The sequence below is a fragment of the Colossoma macropomum genome, unplaced genomic scaffold (genome assembly GCF_904425465.1).
Source record: "Colossoma macropomum unplaced genomic scaffold, Colossoma_macropomum, whole genome shotgun sequence".
Taxonomy (NCBI): Eukaryota; Metazoa; Chordata; class Actinopteri; order Characiformes; family Serrasalmidae; genus Colossoma; species Colossoma macropomum.
The window spans coordinates 1243270-1264544 of NW_023494791.1; the positions used below are offsets into that span (position 1 = coordinate 1243270).

At 40.3% G+C, this 21275-nt stretch overlaps 1 protein-coding gene across 3 annotated transcripts in view; it reads left to right on the forward strand.

Moving 5' to 3' along the window:
* Window positions 1–20180, forward strand: part of golga4 (golgin A4) — an 82153-nt gene extending 61973 nt beyond the window's left edge. For all 3 annotated transcript variants that reach the window (XM_036573617.1, XM_036573618.1, XM_036573619.1), the window contains 3 exons: window positions 8341–8438; window positions 16711–16797; window positions 19408–20180. In XM_036573617.1, the coding sequence (XP_036429510.1) occupies window positions 8341–8438; window positions 16711–16797; window positions 19408–19422 (200 nt within the window). In that variant the 3' untranslated portion in view covers window positions 19423–20180. The remainder of the gene's footprint in view (window positions 1–8340; window positions 8439–16710; window positions 16798–19407) is intronic.
* The last annotated feature ends 1095 nt before the right edge of the window (window positions 20181–21275 follow it).

Sequence of the window (21275 nt, forward strand, 5' to 3'; positions counted from 1 at the left end):
TATAAGTCTGATCAAAATGCATTTGGCTAATTCAGGATTAGGCAAAAAAATCTAAAGAAGTCTCAAAGCTTTGTGTGTTTTGTATTGCTGTGATCCAAAAAAAAAAAAAAAGTACAGTGCAAAAGTGAAAATATTAATGCACAATTACTGTATATTTGCTACATTTATTATAATTATTTTCAGCCAATAATTAGAAATTGTGCACTAAAATGTGAAAAAAAGCCATATTTGAGTCTGTTCCTGTAGAGGATGTTTTGACTTATTTTCACTTAGAAAATCAACAAAACATGTCATTTGACCATAGTGGTTAAAACTTTCGCAGACGACCGTGTCTACATTTTTTAAACTTTCTACATTATTTGAGCCGAGCAGCTGTCCTTTCCATTGTGTGAAATTTTCACAATGTATGGAGCCAAGAAAAAATCTCTTTACATTAACTTACATTAAAATGTAAAACTTTTTTGCTTCTCCTGTTAAGTTAATATGTTGTAGGTACATGTTTTTATATGTCATTCTACAGAAACGTCCATTTTTGTGTCCCTAGCCTTTACAAATATATATAACTTCATCAAAAACAAGTCAGGGTTACAATTTATTTATATTTTAAAATAAAGCAATAAGTTCTTTTAACAATTCCACCTTCTTGAGCCTCAATTTAGCAATATTGGTTTTTAAATCTGTTATCTAGAATTCCAAGCACAAACACAGAAGAGCTCGTCCTCACAGTCATGTGTGAAGGCTGAGGCCATATTTTTCTGCAATTTTAACTACAATAATCTATACATGACTATAGAATGTATAGATTAAATGACATAAAGAAAACAAATGGCTAATAAATATTATAAAATATATAATGAAAGTTGTTGTCCCCAGGAGTCGTGTCACTGGTGTTACCGCAGAACAAAAAATCTCTTATTTTGAAATAAAAGTCACACTGATGACATCACTTGACTTCCTTTTACCTGTTTTCTGAGGATCTATGAAGAAAAGCTCATGGTGAGTCCACTGTGTCTTTCAGTTATTAGAGATTTTCTCATTTAGCTCATGATTTCAAATGAAGCTTTTAGCTGAAGTCACTGGTGTGACCGACTTTATTCTGAGGTATTTGTGAAAAAACAGAACTCAAATGGATTAAATTCCATATTTTAGTGGATATTCCATGATTGACAACATGTGGTTTGATGCTCTGTAGCAGCCATTCTGTAAAATGCATTGTTCATTAAAATGTCTCTGGTGTTCCCTTTATTATGTGTAACACCAATGAGGATCAGTAACACCAGTGACTCCTATGGACAGATAGAAAAGTGGACGTTTCTGTAGAATGACCCATATACTGAATCTTTCTTGTATATATTAGTTGAACTTTGCTAAGGTCATATCTTCCATGAGCAGTTTCAGGGTCGTGTTATTGGCTGCAGTAAACCCCACTCTGCATCTGTATTTGCTGTGTTCTCTGGTGATGGAGGACTGTGTGAAAGTGGTCTGTGTCTCAGGTTTCCTGCCGTTAGCCCCTGCTGTGGCGGTGTTGTGGGTTCAGCCGTGCCGGCCTCGGGTCAGTTTGGCGGCTCAGCTTATTTACGACTGTCTCCTTTATCTACGCTTCCTGATCAAAGGCCTGTTTGGGTTGGCCTGGCACCTCTGCTCTCCTTCAGGTTGTGTTTGGCACATCCGTGAGCCGTCAGTGTCGTCAGCTACTGTTAGATGGATATTCCAGAGGGGCTGGCGGCTCCAGCGCGCTTGCTTACCCATAGACATCATGAGGTCACAGCTCTGGAGGCCTGTTTTCAGTGCATTTTTCTAGCTGGCACCGTGAGAGGCGCTGCTGCTGTGTCCAGTATCTGTTACCACGAGTCCTCGGTTGCCTGTAAACAACTATTACTGTAGAATGGAAAGTGTGCAGTTCCTTATAATTGTTCAGTTAAACTAATTCAGCATGCATTATCAGGTTTGAGCAGGGGTTAATTAACGAGCATGAGATGTTAGCTGACGCATAATTGCCCTGAAAATAATTACAGTTTACAGTTTGTCAAGTGCAAATCTAAATTGTCTGATTACCTAATAAATCTTGCTATCTATACATTTAAAATGATGGTTCCTCAAGGGTTCTTTAGTAAGGAAAATGGTTCTGTGTAGAACCATGAACACTCAAAAATGCCCTGTGCATAATGAAGTTCTTTTTTATGGTGAAATGATTCTTCAGATTGAAGAATATGCTCTGTGTGGTTCTACATAACACCAGAAAGGATTCTGCTATTGGTACATAGTAGAACTCCTTTTGGTGTTATAAAGAACCCTTTTCAAGAAAGGGTCTATATAGAACCATTTACAGCACATTCTCCATCAGTCTGAAGAACGCTTTAATCATGCAAAGGGTTCTTCAACTGGTACAAGCTTGACATCATAACAATAGAAGAACCCTTTTTCAGAAAAGTGCTATATAGAACCATCTACAACACAGTGTCCATCGGTCTGAGGACCCCATTCATGGTGCAAAGAACCATTTAATCATGCAGAGGGTTCTTTGAATGATCATGGTTCTATATCGAATCATTTTCATTGCTGAAGAACCCTTGAAGAGCCATCATTTTTAAGAGTGTAGCTCTCGACACTTAGTGATAACAAATCTTTAATAATGTAGGACTTTCCATTTTAGTAAAATGCTTTTCACATGAATCAAACATTGGAAAGATAAATGCACTACGCTTTAAATCAGGCTTGGGCGGGATCTGTTTTTCATACCTTACTGACATTTGACTGGGGTTTACGATATATGACGGTGCTTGTGTAAAAATTGTCTTAAAAAAAGGAAAAAGTCACTCAAAACATTGTTTGTTGCTGCCTTTTTAACATTTAACGTTATTTTAAAATTGAAAAAAGTGGTTCACTTTGCCTGGTTACCAAATGAGTGACCATTTTCAAGCCATCATTCAATAAATGCCAAACCGTCTATCAAACAATTGATAAATGTTAAATAGTGCTGTTAACTAGGAGGGGGACCTGCCCACCACATGTTCGATTCTGAACTAAAGCGCTGACACAAGATTATTAAAAATAATGATTATAAACTATAAGAGGGTGGAATGTGTTTGTGTTCAGGTGTTGAATAGAAATTTGACACATTACAATTTTGAAATACTGTAATCATTTTTAAATGTCATCATGAGTTTTACATACTGCGGTATACTGTATCACCGCTATACCACCCAAACCTACTGATGGAGATTTTGAATAAATATTCCCTTAATCAGTAATCAAATAGATTAGATGTTGTAATCAATAATCAAATAGGAAGTCTTGCCTAACAGAGAATATTAATTCTCTCACAAAGCGTCGGCCTTAGACTGTCTGCATAGGAGATTCTAGACACTGGAAAGCAGCTGGGTTCACAGACAGGCCTGTGTGTACCTACTGACCCAGTGAAGAGAGGGGCAAGTTGACCTTGAAAGGTAGAGCAGGCTGGTAAAAACCTGCTGAAGCCAGTTTTTAGGAGTGAGCTCATCATGCGATGGCCAAACTGATGGACGAAGAGATGCACCTATTAGAGAATAAGCTGATATCAAAATCTGAGAAGTAAGGTGGGGGGATATCAAACTACCCCAGATAAATGGTATAAACTGTTGTTTGGAACACTGTATTTGCGCAGTGGGGTCTCTCGAGACCCTGTGCCACCTGATGCTGAAATAAAGAAGAAGCCTTTTTCTCCCTTCCACAAGAACTCAGCAGCTGAAGTCGACACTACTTTAAATGACATTAACAGCCATTACAAACCAGAGAGATCCTCTCAGTTTGCAGACAGCCTGGCTCAGCTGGATGCATCAGTCTGGACAGGCTGTTAGGAAATTAGATCAGTTAGATACGCCAGAGCTATTAAGAGCTTTTAAATGCTCAGAGCTGACAGCAGACGCACCTCGAGCTCAAATAAACAAACAATACTCACCACTGCCCTCTGAAGGTGTTTTACATTTCTGGCTCTTATCCAGAGAGACTTACAACTTAATCTTTTACACAGGTAGGTGAAGGTAGTGTTTGGAGTCTTGCCCAAGGACTCTTATTGGTATAGTGTAGGGTGTTTACCCAGGTGGGGATTGAACCCCAGTCTACAGTGTAGAAGGCAGAGATGTTACCCGCTACACTAGCACCACTCAGAAAATACAAATGTTTTTCATAAGACCCATAAGGCGTCTCGATAAATACATTTTCTGCTTTCTTTCATGTACATGCGTTTGCCTCAGCCCAGCATATAAACATGCACCCAATTCACATTGAGTGTGTTTATATACACTTAATAATCCAGTAACTGCAGAAAATCGGATTTTGTCAGTAATCCGATCGACGTTTACATGCTCTTGAGGAAACTCCGGGTCTACATGAGTTGGACAGTAATCAGATTTCTGCTTTGCAACCAGCCAATAAACTCACAGAAGACGACGTAATGTAAACATGACGTAAAACTCAAACTTACCGCGGCTTTTTTATAAAAATTGCGCCGCTTTAGCTGAAAATATGAACAAACATCATCTAGAAGATGAAGAATATTTAAGTCCTTTATTTCGTGTTTGATTTCAGCGCTGCTCCAAAAGTGTTTTGCTGCGTCTCGCGACATCCACCGTCTGATCTCGCGCATGCGTAGACTGAGAAATCCGATAGAAATCAGAGTAAGAGCTTACATGCACTGAGAAATCTGATTACTGAGCTAAAATCCAGCCTCTTTATCAGATTTCTTAATCAGATTTCTAGATTTGAGTATGGTGTTTACATGACCATTTAATTAATCGGATAACTGCAGAAATCCGACTATGATCAGATTATTAAGTGCATGTATACGCACTCAAAGTTTCTTGCTATGTAAACATATGATTGTGAAAGCTAAAAACTGAAGATAATAATTGCATTCAGGCAGTTATGTAATAATTGTGACCAGTCTAGTAGGGACACAGATTTTGGCAAACTCTTTTGACCACTAACCATTGTTAGTTAGGCTACGTTTACACAGCAGGTAAAAGTGGCCCAAATCCGATCTTTTTCTTCATGTGTGACACAGATGTGTGTCTGTGTGTCAGTGTGAACAGATAAACACACTGAATCTCAATTCTGTTTTGAGACGCTTTCATATGTGGTATTGAAATCTGATGCGTATCCAATCTGCGGCAATGTGACTCAGTCTGAACAGCCAGATCGGAATTCATGCAATTTGTACGTCAGTCCAACTTGACATTCGTCATTATTTCACGCTGCTGAGGCTCATAAACATTTAGGCTGATGTTTCTGTACAAAAAAATTAGAAGATACTTATCAAACTGTGTTTGAAGAGGTTTCGGACGAAACGGCCGAACGCGGCCGCAGGAGACCGAGGCTGCAGCGTGAAAGAGCAGTTTAAAGAATCGGAGGACACAAACCAAAGAAGTGGCCGTAGTTTTTACAGTGAACTCGAACACATTCTGGGTGATGAGTCCAGCTGTCAACCACTGGAACATTATAATCACTCCTGTGATGCTGGCAAAGACGAAACTAAAGCTCCGGGAGCAACTGGCGTTCGCTGGCCATCAGGACTGTTCACCTCTGGACGAGCCACTTGAAGCACTGTTCTTTTGTGCATGCGGGTCAGTTTAGGAGCTGATCTGTTCACACTGATGTCTCATACAGATCACATTTAAAAGACAGTGTGAACAGCCAAACAAAAAAATCGGATTTGGTGAGAAAATCAGATTTGGGCCGCTTTTACCTGCTGTGGAAACGTAGCCTTAGTGATTAATTGATAAACTAAAATCAAGCATGCAACTCATGAAGATCGATTATAAAATGTAGTGCCATAATAGTACCATTTATGGTACCTGATTCGCTGAGCCGTGTATTAATTATTATTTGGTTATTTTTTAACTCATTGATCGTTTGGAAAATTAAGATGCTTTTTCCTCATTATTTACCACAATAGTCGCAAAACTCTCCCCCACATAGTCAAATATATTTTTATTATTCTTATTATTAGTTTTAAGGACTGTGCTTGTTTTGATTTATCATCATAATGTCTCCTTTCTTTCTCCTCTCACTTTCCTCATGAAAAAAAAGTGTCCCCAAACGAATAGAAGCCGTTCTGTATTTCAGCCACAATGCTGCTGTTATACTTTTCTCAGTGCTTTCGAAAAACTGTGTCTAACTAGCATGACTGAGGCCAGAGCACAGCGAGCAGTCCTGCTGATTTACTGACTGATTACTGCTATGCAGAGGTGTGTGAGTGAGAGAGAGCCCTATTATATGGTAGGAGCAAAACTACAGCACCAAAGCATTTATATATATATCCTGTCTATAAATGTCAATGCTTATGCCGAACCCTCAGGCACCGGCCCAGATGATGAGTGAACAAGTTGTCTAAACAAAAGCACATTGATCTCCTTTCCGATCTGTTCCCATGGTGACCGACGTCCTCTCTGACTTTTTACGTTAACACGCACTGAATTGCTGACGTCGAGGCAATGTAGGCCGAGCGGAATCACGTTTGCTGAGTTCATAAGCCTGTCATCTGCCTGCTCTGGTTGTAATTAGGAGCCTGACAGAGCAGTGTGTGGTAGAAGAAGGGAGCTGGAGGGCAGAGAGAGAGGGAGGGAAGGAGAGGGAGGGAGAGGGAGGGAGAGCTGCTGGCAGAGTTTACAGGCTGCCTGCTAATCTCTAACCACCAGGAGCCGTTTCCAGTAACACTGTGCTACTCTGGACTGCTACATATTCCTCACCAGTAGGGAAGTATCAGGGCCTTCGAGGCCTTCAGAGAATGTATGTAAGTAATTTTTATTTTTTTCTTTAATATAATCATGTTTGTACTTAAACTCTGTAAGTACCCTGATCAGGCATAACATTCTGACCACCTCCTTGTTTCTACGCTCATTGTCCATTTTATCAGCTCCACTTACTATATAGGTGCACTTTGTAGCTCTACAGTTACAGACTGTAGTCCATCTGTTTCTCTGATACTTTGTTTACCCTGTTCTTCAGTGGTCAGGACCCCCATGGACCCTCACAGAGCAGGTATTGTGTGGGTGGTGGATCATTCTTAGCACTGCAGTAACACTGACGTGGTGGTGGTGTGTTAGTGTGGATCAGACACAGCAGTGCTGTGGAGTTTTTAAACACTGTGTCCACTTACTGTCCACTCTATTACCTTGTTGGTCCACCTTGTAGATGTAAAGTCAGAGACGATAGCTCATCTGCTGCTGCACAGTTTGTGTTGGTCATCCTCTGGTTCTTCATCAGTGGTCACAGGACGCTGCCCACAGGACGCTGTTGGGTGGATATTTTTGGTTGGTGGACTATTCTCAGTCCAGTAGCGACACTGAGGTGTTTAAAAACTCCAGCAGCACTGCTGTGTCTGATCCACTCAGACCAGCGCAACACACAACACACCACCACCACGTCAGTGTTACTGCAGTGCTGAGAATGACCCACCACCCAAATAGTACCTGCTCTGTGAGGGTCCATGGGGGTCCTGACCACTGAAGAACAGGGTAAAAGGGGGCTAACAAAGTATCAGAGAAACAGATGGACTACAGTCTGTAACTGTAGAACTACAAAGTGACCCTATATAGTAAGTGGAGCTGATAAAATGGGCAATGAGCGTAGAAACAAGGAAGTGGTCATAATGAGGTTATACTCTTATTGTATTGTTAATTTTTTTTTTGCCAGAGAAAGGATTTTAAACTCAAAACATTCAACAAAAAATTATCCAAACAGGATTGTTCTCTCTGTGGTATTCAGGTAGATTCAGCCAAGCAAGCTCTCCCATTGGTTAAGACACCAGGAGCTGGACTGAAGACCTTACACATTAGATTAACTACCAGCACAAAGGAAGTGACAGAGGAACCGTCCAGTCAGGCTTTGATTTTCACTGCAGCCAACTTTGAGAGAAAAAATCATCACTGTAGTCCTGGAGGTTCTAGATTCGTCACTGACTGTGAATAGTCTAAGCAGGTTCCGGTTAGTTGTTAGGAATGGAGAACAGCGGCGGCAGCTCTATATCAGAACTCTTTGCTGAAAGAGTCACTGTAAAACTGACGCATACGACCTCAGCTGTATGTTAATATTTGTCAGAGGCTTCAATTAAAACTGTTTTATACAAGCTTCAAATGTCGTGTTTAATCTAGAACTGTTAGATCTAGAGCTGAGCGCTAACGAAGTACTAGACTCAGCAGAGACTAGCGTTATTGTAGAGGTTTGGTTTGTTTATTATTTGATTATTTATTTATTTTTATTTGATTATTTGATTATATGTCTATGGCCCAAGCTGAAGGCCCAGCTCTGATAGTCACAGTCATCCGCTGTCCTGCACTGATGATGAATCTTCTGTCCTCCCAGAACCCGCACACTACAACGCCGATCCCCTCTCCGAGCACACCGAGTTCGAGTACCTGCGGAAGGTCATGTTTGAGTACATGATGGGACGAGAGACAAAGGTATGTATCCAGTCTTCCCTCAAAGAGAGAGTTGCATCTGTGAGTCTTGGAAACACATACTTAGGGATGCACGACGAATCGCCAGCCCATATGTTATTCACAGATTCTATCCTTTCATTTAATTGCTAGTATTAGCCTGACATCGGAAATACAGCCAATAATTACCTCCACTGTTTTCAGCTTCTGTGGTCCATTGTTTATAATACACTCAAATGGATAGCGTAGTGGATAACAGCGCCCTACACGGAAGACTGCAGGTTCAGTTGCACATCCAGGCAGCTATTAAAGTAAGATTATGGAAACACGCTGCTATAACAATAATGCTGCGTTCACGTGTTTTAGCAAACCAGATATTCCATGGTTTTCAATGGATCAGTGACGGAAAATTCCGCCACCTCAAGCAGCGTCGTTCCGCAGACCACAGTCGTGAGGGGAATTCTCCATCACGAGCTCAGTTTTCCCAACTTTCACCATTGACTGCAGCAGCAGAATAAATGAATGTTAATTTTTTGGGAGCCATAGAAGCAAAACGCCTCGTTATTGAATTCCAAATGAACTCATTATTATACAATAAATAGGAGTGCAGAGCGCTTCATGCTTTTTTTCCTCCTTTTTCCACAATAAACAATCTACACTGCTAAAGCTCCTCTGAGAATCGTCCGTTTTCACCATGACTTTATCAATGCAAACATCAGTTTCTGAGGGGAAAACACGAGTAAAATAATAATCTCGGTTCTCGTTAATCAGCCGAAACGTGTCGCCTCGGGAGAAAATGGCTTCAGAGAAAAAGGCAGGATAAGCCAAGCTAGGCTAAGATAAGCTAGGCTAGGCTAAGCAGCCACAAACTCTCAGAAAGCTGGTGTGACATTAGCAGTTCTGCTCTTTATTACTAGATTAATTACAGCTTTGCAGCCAAATTAAAGATGACTGTAAACTACAACTACAACTTTTACTGATCTGCGCTTTTACTGAGTTGCTTATTTGACAAAGATTTAGACTCTCATGGTGTCACTGTGTTTCTCCCACATCCTGTAAACCTTCAAAAAACACTCCTAACTATGTTTAACTGCTTACTGCGGCTATTTTCCACACCGTTACCCAAATAAGAGGACTGTGTTACCAGCACACCACCAGGAAAGCTCTTCAGTAGACCAAATCTGTAGCCAAGCTTATCAGCATCTGAAAAATAAAAGGGTTAGCGACTCCATTTTCCTAAACATGAACCTGCGCGGCTTGTGTAGCAGTTCTGCTGTGGCTTATCCAGTAAGTAACATGCGCTTATTTACATTACTCTTTAAAACGGAGATTAGCTACGTTGTTAGATAACAAGTCCGATCTTAATTATTGATTATATTGGTGATATTATTCGTCGGTTATTGATATAGGCTGGTCCATGTTTTGTGAAAACAAGTTACACAGAGACACACTTCTGCACTTTTTAATGCACAATTACTGTTTATTTGCAGAATTTAATTGGGAAAAGAATAAAACATACAGTGTGGCCTGTGCAGAAGTTCTGTGCACCCCTTATAAATAATCTGCTACATTATAATAGCATTATATATGATAACCACTGTTCTTTTTCACAGTCTATTGGTAAAGCAAAAACTCATTTTGCCCAGCACAGCGTTGAGCATGAAAAGAGAAATGGCTTCAGAGAAGAAGGCAGACTAGGCTGGGCTAGGCTAGGCTAAGTGGCCACAAACTCTCAGACGGTAACGTTGGTGTGACATTGGCAGTCCCACTCTTTATTACAAGATTAATTACAGCTTTGCAGCCAAATTAAAGATGACGATAAAATACAACCACAACTTTTACTGAACTGCGCTTCATTTTGTTCTTTAATTAGACAAAGATTAATATGGTGTCACTGTGTTTTCTCCCACGTCCTGTAGATTTTCTGTGAAAATTACGTGACGAAACGGTAATTTTCTGTGGTAACTACATGGAATTTGACGAGTTGTGTTATAAAAATTGTATATATAAATGTGCTTAGCTATATATTGCTATAATAATTAATAACCATGTCAGTGCATCCCTTGTATATAATCCGCTACATTATAATAACACAAGTCTATTTGTAAAGCAACAACTGCTGCTCTTCTGAACCCAAAACCCCAGAAAACATTTGCCCAGCACAGCGTTGAGTATGAAAGGAAGACTTTTCAGCTGGCAGCTCAAATGGAAAAAGTCTGTCCTCACATGAAAACGGCCACTGCCGTGTCAGAGCCCCACACAAAGGCCACACTGTGTCCGCATTGCAGGACCCTAATTAACGACTCTTGTCCATTTAGTCCGGGCTAATTAACAGCCCGGTTGACAGGGCCCTAAAGCCAGCGGGGAAGCCCAGGGTCAACAATAAACAGTCGGTGACCATATGACATCACACTGGGCCTCCCTGTGAGGGAGGATGTCCGGCAGGCGACCCGGTGGGCGTTTTTGTCACATGACGCAGCCGCGCCTGGCATTTTAAGAGCAGAGCCGGAGCTAAGCGGTAGCGCTGGTTCTGATTAGCGCCGTATTTATAGGCCTGAGTGTGCAGATGTGTCTGGAGCTGATTACACAGCATGCGGCAGATAACGAGCATTTTTTTTTGCCTTTGCGTGGTTTAATTGTTCGCAGGGAAGAGTGAGGGAGGAGGCGAAGGTTCGTGGAGCCTCTAGTCAATGGTTTCAGAGCTTCTCTCATTGGCTGATGAGTCAGTTCCTCCTAAATTTCTCTGATTTGCTCTTGACCTTGAAATATGATCAGGCTAAACGCTGGTGTGTTGTTTCGAAGTTAACTGTACTTATAGTACTAAATGTGAGTATACAGTAGGCTTCTTACCGCTGATGGTTAACCGAGTTACCATGGTAACAGACCCCGGAGACTGTAGAGAGTAATTTACCGCAGGTTTGAAAAAAAATCTTTCATACATTGATTTATTTCATGCAAACAATAGCAAAACACTAGCATTCCCACAGACGTTAAGGCACATTTTATATTAAATATTTGTATTTTATGTTTTACATTTTTGCAAACAAATAGAAATGATGCAGTAAAATGTAAAGATAATTGCCAAAGTGTGTTCTCTGTAGAGGATGTGTTTCAATTTAGAAAATCAACAAAACATAGAATTTGACCACTTGTTTTCAAAAATTTGCATACGGCTGTATATATAAATGTGCATAGCTGTATATAGCTAATTAATTAAAAATTAACATATCTGCACTTTTAAACATTTCATACATCCTGAAAATCTGGGGGCTCTATTAATGAAAACGGTTGTAATTCCTGCACCGTTCGCCTGATTTGGGTGGAAATACTCTCAAAGCTGAAATGTCTACACACTGAGCTCATATTTTTTATTTAATTTCAACTCCAGTATGACAACTAGACAGCTACAATAACACTAATAATACAATAACAAATAGTTATGGACCTGACTGTACCTTCGTGGTCATGCAGGTAATTATGAAAGAAAAGCTTGTAGACCCTGTCAGTCTTGCTTCTCTCTGAAAATGAAAACTTATCCACCATATTAACAGCGTCTTTTGTGGAAAAATGAAGTTAGAAGCATCAGCAGTAGCAATTTTGAGGTGGTTCCTGACTCTCAAGCGTTATAAAGAGTGTAAGCGTTCGAGTTGGAGCTTCATCATGGTTGAATAAAAGGTAAAGCAAATGAGAAAAAATTCTTCCCAATCCAGTTTACATGTTTACTGCGCTTCTTCCACACAGTTACCTGAATAATAGAAATCTTCTGTCTATATTACAGAAGCCCGAACTTTGAACCTTCATTCTGGTCTAAAGAGTTTATGTCCTACAACACTGGTGCTTCAGTTCTTTAGTCCCAGGGAACACAGTGTAAATGATGTTTGTATGATACTGACATCGAGTTTTATATTAGACATGCAGCAAAGTCTGAATGAAAATACAAAACAAATGTAGTTTTTAGTTCAAGTTTCAAGTTTATTTGTCATTTGAACATCATGTCAGGACATTCATGCAATGAAATGCTTGTGGTGAGGCTCAGATAGTCACTCGACAAAAGTAAACAAAGTAAAGATAAAAATACAAGAAAATACTGAAACTGAAATATATTAAATATACACAAAATATAGAGACAGGAGGGACCTATGTAAGGAAAAAACCTCTGATATGTACAAATATATTTATATTAAACAAGGGACAATCTGTGAAGAATATATACATTTTAAAGTGAGTTAAGTGACTCAGTGTTATTGTTATTTAAAGTGACTACAACACAGATTCTCATAGTTAAAACACAGCTTAAAACTTGCGAATTAGAAAGGTGTGGGTGTGGCCTAATATTCTAATGAGTGCATGTGATTGACAGCCCTCAGTCCAACACTTCCAGCCCGCTACAGCACTGAAGCAGAACTCAACACAGCAGCACAAATAAAGCAGACAAAGGTGCGAAACAGGCTCTACGTTAGAAGCCTGCATTCCCGCGGGAGCGGGCGGGAAACCAGCCCAGTGCAGGCGGGAGCAGGATGAACCACACATGAAAAGAAAGGCCACAAATCAATGAATAGCCTAAATAAAGTAGAACAATCTCCAAATCATATATATATAAACAATATAAAATGATAACAGTGGACTGAAGACTCCGTCTGTGTGAACTACGAGAATCTGTGTGTTGTTCACGTGATCGGCTGCTTCACAGCTCTTTAGAATGACTTCATTCATTTGAATTGTTTTAATTAAAATTAATGAAGACACTTCATAGACGGAGCCTTCAGTCCGACGGTCACAGCTGCCCAGCGAAACACCAAAAATAACCTCTCTGTGGTTTAAATCCTGCTCTGTGTTTGAATGGTGAATAAACAGCGTTTGGTGAAGTTGCTGAAGTAGCCTGATGACCACGATTGACCTGTTATTTCATCAGAGAATAACGTGTTTGTGAATAGACTGTCAGATATTGGATGCCAGTTTGCTTTGACGGATGAAATCTTGTGGGAGCGGGACTGAAAAAACAGTCCCACGCGGACCTCTACTCTACATATGCAGGTGGCGTTGTAGACCCCCCTCTGTCCACTCACTGAGGACATCATCCAGCTTTTACATGGAGACGCTTTAACCTGTTAACTGTGCCTGAAACAGCGTACCCAAAGTAAAGGGGTGCTGTTCCCACATACTTTGGATTACAGTTAAGATCTCAGTCTCATTTGAAAGTTAACACACTGAAGTTTGAATACCTGTTACAGAGTAAGAGAGTCTAGAAAGAAGGAGTTTGTTTCCTCCTGATTCATAGATCTCTAAACTGATCAGATCACATTTTGGATACTGAGATTTCAAGCTTTCTAACGATGTATTACATCACAGTATTGCTGGACGTTTTCATAGCAAACACTCCCACAGGAGTCACTGTTTGGTCTGGAGTCTCTTTAGTTTTGAGGGTTTTAGTGCCTCATTTGAAGTCATCCTCACTCCACTCAGTGGGCTTTTGGATCAGTGTCATCACATTCAACAATAGTAATGATGATCCTTACATGATCTCTGCTTCTTTGTCAATAGTTTATCAATTTGAGTTTAACTCATGTCGCTGATGCTCGTCCAAAAATCAAACGCAGATCTTCGTTATTATTTTAAGGCTTGTCTGTCAATTTTAACAGCAGAGCTGCAGGAACGATATGAGAGCAATGAGAGTCTGTAAAGAGTCAGACTTTAAAACAGGCAGAGGATAGTGACGGTGTACAGCACCGATGTGCTGCTAGAAGAAAAGGAAAGCCGGCTCTACTGACGAATTTCCCTCGTTTGATCATTAAATGCGTATCACCAGCTGTGAACTCAACAGGGTTTGTTTGGAAGCGGACTGAGACCCACGGGTTTTGCCGATCCGGCATCTGATGCAGACCTGAATACATGTGGAATGTTCTCACACGTCAAAACGGAGTGAACTAAAGAAAAACGTTTGATCGGTCTGCACCAGGGTAGGAGAAACACCCCGAGAAGCCTTTCGATCTCTGACCGTCTGCACTGCGCCGGCGGCTGCGCGTCTCAGACTGATGGCGTTTAATTAGCCTGTTACTGTGGTATTTTATTTATACATCTCAACCGGCCCACTACGAACGACTGTCTCCCCTAAGTACAGGCCCACGGACCACTGGACGGTGCTTCACGGCCCACTGGTGGTCCGCGGCCCACAGGTTGAGAAACCCTGATCTAGATAAGGTTAGAGAAGCTTCTTATTCACTTTACTGCTGGATCTGCAGCCACATAACGTTGGAACGCCTGGTTGGGTGAACAAACTGTGAAATGGACGTTCGTGCCAGCACAGTTATCTTTACTAGGTTAGCTTTCACTTGGTGGTTAGCTTTCTCTCTGTAAGTTTCTCTGACTTAACTTCTTCAACTCCAAAACGCACTTCGTCATATTCTTTACTTCATAACTTTCATATTTCATAAGCTACATTCTAAAGGAGGGGGTCATATGAGAGCTTCCTTCCAGTCAATAGATGGGTAATGTAGTTTTAAAACTTTATAATAAAATCCGCTGAAATTCGACTCATTTTTCCACAAATCTGAGCTATAAACTGGATCTCAGATGGCGTCTCTTCAGTGATCTGCTCTGTAAAAATGATTTTTTATAAAAAAGTACAAAGAGCATCTAAGATTTTTGGCTTTCAGCAGTAAATTGTAAGCATATAGCAATATGTTCATGATCATAAAACACATTTTCTGTTAATTTGAGCAGAACTTTTTTTAAATTTACAGTTATTTCTTGCAGTTACTGAATATTTTGCCTTACGATTTGGGCATTCAAATCAGATGGAAAAACCAAAATATACCTACAAGTATAAGAGGTTAAACAGAGACTGAAGGACAATTGTAACTGCAGCCTTGTGATTGGTGAGGGTCATGCTGATGTAAGAGCTACCCAACATTAGGACCACCCAGATTATTAAAGAAGCAGCATGTTGGCCAAATATGTTGAGTATTGGAAAGTTATTCACAGGATATGTTTTTGGACTTTGTATACTGTGACCCACAAGAACAACATGAACCTACTTAGAAAGAAAACAGGAGCTGGTAAAGTTGCAGAACGTTCCTTGTGCTTATGGTGAAACAGTCGTTCCATCATTTATTACAGGTCTGTTTTCTGCAGTGAAGTGTCACCGTGACGTGCTGGTATGCTGTCAGTGGTGAAGTGTCACAACAGCCTCCTCTAAGCCAACGTGCGCTTATTTACAATCACACTCTTAAAAAGCTGGTTCTTCAAGGGTTCCTCAAGGGTTCTTTAGCAAAGAAAATGGTAGAAAATCGTAGAAAAACTTGTGTGATCAAAGGGTTCTCTGCAGATTGATGGAGAATGTGCTGCAGATTGTTCCACATAGAACCTTTTTGAAAAGGGTTCTGTATAGCACCCAAAAACGTTCTTCTGTTATTACAATGTCAAGCTTCGCTCTTAAAAAAGATGGTTCTTCAGTTAAGAAAGTGGTTCTGTGCAGGACCATGAACACTCAAAGAACCCTTTGCATGATTAAAGGGTTCTTTACATCGTGAAAGCGTTCTTCAGATTGATGGAGAATGTGCTGTAGATGGTTCTATATACCACCTTTTTGAAAAGGGTTCCGTATAGCACCAAAAATCTCTCTCTTCTATTATTACGATTTCAAGCTTCACTCCTAAAAATTGGTGCTTCAAGGGTTCTTTAGCAAAGAAGATGGTTCTGTATAGAACCAAGAACACTCAAAGAACCCCTTGCATGATTGCATCATGAAAGTGTTCTTGAGATTGATGCAGAATGTTGTGTAGATGGTTCTATATGGAATCATTTTGAAAAGGGTCCTAGATAGCATCCAAATAGCAAATAAAATTGCAAGGAGGTTCTATATAAAACCATCTACAGCACATTCTCCATCAGTCTGAAGAACCCTTTCATGATGTAAAGAACTCTTTAATCATGCAAATCATGTTCATGGTTCTGTACAGAACTATCTTCTTTACTAAAGAACCCTTGAAGCCCCATCTTTTAGGCGTGAAGCTTGAAGTCATAATAATAGTAGAGCCCTTTTTGGTGCCATACAGAACCCTTTTCAAGAAGGTGCTGTATAGAACCATCTGCAGCACATTCTCCATCAATCTGAAGAACCCTTTCATGATGCAAAGAACCCTTTAATTACACAAATGGTTCTTTGAGTGTCCATAGTTCTATACAGAACCATTTTCTTGACTAAAGAACCCTAAAGAACCATCTTTTTAAGAGTGTCTGACTCTTATTTTCACGGTTTTTGTTAATGTTACACTGTCTTTGGGTTATTTGTTCACAGACGATGGCCAAAGTCATAACTTCCATGCTCAAGTTTCCGCCGGACCAGGCGCAGAAGGTTCTGGAGCGTGAGGATTCTAGATTGATGGTAAACTCCATTTTTAGATGATCAACCTGATAGTACGTTATTTCTGTGGACCCCCCCCTCCCCTCCCCCACGCACACACTGCATATGTCTCTGGCTTAGAATAAAACTGAAACAGATGTGAGTCAGCATTCTTCCACATCTGTGCAATCACAGAATTCCCTGATGTTCTTCTGCCTCTCTAAAGTCTCTTTACGCATCTGTGAGATGCTCACGTTAGCGTTATCATTTATAACTCCCTCACAAAGTGATAGCAGAGCACAGAGCCAGCCAAGCGCTCCAATCACCTGCAGATGTTCAGGCCGTTAATCATATATTAGCCGTTCGTTATTATACCTTTATATAAGGTGTACTTACAGCATTTGGGACTTTTTGCTTCTTAAAGTGAGTAGAAATGTTTAAAAAGTGTCTACTGAGCTACCACTCAGTTTTCTGTACTAAAATATGAAGGAATCTGGCCAGAGCAGCTTCACATCACTGATGAAAAGTTTGGAATCAGTGTTTTCAGTAATGTAAAACTTACTTGGTTGTAGGTAAATGTATATGAGTAATTACCAGGAAGACTTTTTTTGGGGGGACAAGTATCAGACACTTTTGTTTTTTTGTTATGTAATACACCCATCAGGCATAACGTTATGACCACCTCCTTGTTTCTACGCTCATTGTCCATTTTATCAGCTCCACTTACTATATAGGTGCACTTTGTAGTTCTACAGTTACAGACTGTAGTCCATCTGTTTCTCTGATACTTTGTTAGCCCCCTTTTACCCTGTTCTTCAGTGGTCAGGACCCCCATGGACCCTCACAGAGCAGGTACTATTTGGGTGGTGGATCGTTCTCAGCACTGCAGTAACACTGACGTGGTGGTGGTGTGTTAGTGTGTGTTGTGCTGGTCTGAGTGGATCAGACACAGCAGTGCTGCTGGAGGTTTTAAACACCTCAGTGTCACTGCTGGACTGAGAATAGTCCACCAACCAAAAATATCCAGACAACAGCGTCCTGTGGGCAGCGTCCTGTGACCACTGATGAAGGACTAGAGGATGACCAACACAAACTCTGCAGCAGCAGATGAGCTATCGTCTCTGACTTTACATCTACAAGGTGGACTGACAAGGTAGTAGTGTCTAATAGAGTGGACAGTGAGTGGACACAGTGTTTAAAAACTCCAGCAGCACTGCTGTGTCTGATCCACTCATACTAGCACAACACACACTAACTCACCACCACCACGTCAGTGTTACTGCAGTGCTGAGAATGATCCACCACCCAAATAGTACCTGCTCTGTGAGGGTCCATGGGGGTCCTGACCACTGAAGAACAGGGTAAAAGGGGGCTAACAAAGTATCAGAGAAACAGATTCAAATATGAACAAAAAGGTATATATTCATAAGCATAAACAAAGCTACAGCTGCTCTTGGAACAAAACCTCATACCTCTGAAAGGTAATTTTACAGGGGAAAGAAAAACATTCTTAACTTTAAATGGAAGTAAATGGATCTTTTTTTTTTTCAAGTAATTTTGGGCCATTTCTGTTGGTCTGTTCATCATGAAATTTTGACATCATAAGGGGCAGCTGGCTTTTTCAAATTATGTCAAAAAATGAAAAAACGACAAAAATGGAGATGGAATTTTGTGCCAACAGCAATGATAAGTTTAAAAAACAATATATTCAGATACTATATAAAAATATGGTGAAATATAAAAATAAGTGCTCTACATATTAATTCAGACACATTTGTTTTTGTTGTGTACTATATTTCCAGTGCACATATCCACTTCAAATCTGCACACACAATCTGTTTTTTAGTTTGTACCTGCAAATATGAACAGAAAATTATATATTCATAAGCATACACAAAATTATATTGTAAAAAGAAAACTGAAAGGGGAAAAATTTATATAAAATATGATGAAATAAAAATAAAAATGTTCTCATGCAAATTGCACCTGGTGTCATTGTCAACGATTTCACGCAACTAGTAGCAATCATGGAGAAGGAGCTTCTTAAAGTTCTCATGGAGAACATTATTAAACAGCACAGGAGTGGAAAAAGTTGCAGAACCCTAACAAACACCTTAAACATCCCTGTTAGAGCAGTTGATCTGATTATTTGCACATTCTTGGAACCCCAACTTATTGTCTTCGGACAGGAGCACCACGCAAGACTTCACGCTCTCAGACTAACAATGACGGTCAGAGAGAACCCAGCAGGTTCTCGAAAAGCTGAGCTGAAAGCAGCAGAACAGCAGCTACACAGAGAACAATGAGCTCTGAACTGCACCACGATGATCTCCTCAGTCGCTCCTTCACCCCACACTGAACTCCTCTGATAAAACAGACGCTCAGAGATTCACATCTAAAGCATTTAGACAGAGCAGAACTGTCCCAGTGTTCATGATTCTATGTAGAACCATTGTCTTCACTAAAGAACCCTTGAGGAACCATCTTTTTTAAGAGTGTAGAGGTTGTGTTAACTTATTTTCACTCAGAAAATCAAAACATCTAATTTAACCAGTTAGTGTACAAAGATTTGCGCACTACTGTAGTTATAAATGTCATTAGCTGTATAAAGTTGTAATAACACATCTGCTGTTCTCTGTGTCTGTGTTCCAGCCGTGGCTCCGCTGAGGTGGAACCCAGAGGGAAAGATTGTGCTGCTGCTGCCGACTGTTCTGACGGTTTAGAACTGATATTAATGACTAGAGAACCCTTCCTTTATGTGTGTGTGAGCGAGCGAGAGAGAGAGCGGGAGAGTCGGAGTGACTGAATTAAAGTGATTTAGAGAGTAAATGAGTGAATGAGAGAGTGAGAGAGTGAATGAATGAGTGAGAGAGAGAGAGAGAGAGAGAGAGACAGTGAGAATGTAATGTTGATGGTATAAGATCTAGATATTTAGATGAAATGAAATATCAGATTCAGAGAACTTTCCTCAGCTTTAGACCCGGTAAGAAAATTCTGACTTTATAATTTATTATTTCCTTTTTTTCATTCAGGGTAGATTATTTTCTTTTTTAAATCTAGATTTTGTATGGAATTAGGTTTTGTGCAATAAGAATGGTTTTTGTTTGTTTTGGTTTCTTGAAGGTTTTGTGTTCTTTCTTTTCTCCTTTTCGGTGAGGTGAGCGTCCCTTTAAACGTCCTCTCTGCACAGGTGTATATGTGGATCAGTTAAGCGTGCGGCTCTTAGTATTTACTCTGTTTACTACAGCTTTTTTTTTGGACCTAATGCTGTATTTTCTTGAGAACTGACGAAATATACATCATACTGTAAAATAAAGTGTAAATTATGACTGGAAATGAACTTATGAATCTGTACTTTAGGGCACATTGTGACTGTTGCTACATTATTACATTTTAAAACAACTAATAAAATTTTATTTACAGTACATTTTGACCTGCGTTTTACTTGCAAACGATGTTTATTGTTCATCATGCCTGTCTATTTCATACATGTCTCTGGCTAAACCTGAATTTTCCCCACATTTTTGTTTAAATAATACAGTTCTATGCTGTATGTAAACAATGTTGAAGTTTCAAAAAGTACCGTTCATAGAAACTTTTTTAATTTACTGTTTTTGTGATGTCACCCTAGCCTAACACCCTAGCAACCACCTGGAATAACATAGTAACCACCTAGAGTAGCATAGCAACCACCAAGAAACATCCTAGCAACCACCTGGAATAACATAGTAACCGCCTGGAGTAGCAACCACCAGAGATACCTTAGCAGTGTTCTAGCAACCACCTGGAAAACCCCTAGCAACCACCTTGAATACCAAAGCAATCACTTAACAGCATTGTAGCAACCACCTAGCAACACCCTAGAAACCACCGGAGATAGCAGTGTTCTAGCAGCCACCTGGAAAACCATATCAATCACCTAGCAACATGCTAGGAAGCACTGAGAATACCATGGCAATCACCTAGCAACTCCGTAGCAACCACTTAGCAACACCCTAGCAACCAACAGAGATACCTTAGCGATGTTATAGCAACAACCTGGAAAACCATAGCAATCACCTAGCAACATTGTAGCAACCAATTTAGCCACTGTTGAATAATTGCTTAAGCTTTTGTAGTTATTTCTGTGATGCTGGTATTTGTTAGTCTGTGGTCTGCCAACGTCTACGGCTACCAGGTCATCTACAGCAGCTGACCCCTCATCTTGGACATCAGCTCTTCCAGACACTCCCCTCAAAACCAGCACAGCCAGACCAGCTAGCAGTTTAACGAGCACTTCCATGATAACCCGCGCTGGTGAGTAGAGCTTAAGGTCACTGGCTTTGTGTTCATCAACTTCGATATCCTAACTTTCCGGTCCACCTTAAATGGCGCCCCGCCGAATAGAACTGCTCCATCGTTTAAGGTGGAACAGAAAGTTCAAATCAACTGAGCCTCGTTCGTCCAGGAGGGATGCAGGTTTTAATGCAAGCCAGAAGAAAAATACATGAGAAGTTAGTTATATGATAAAAGAAGTAAAA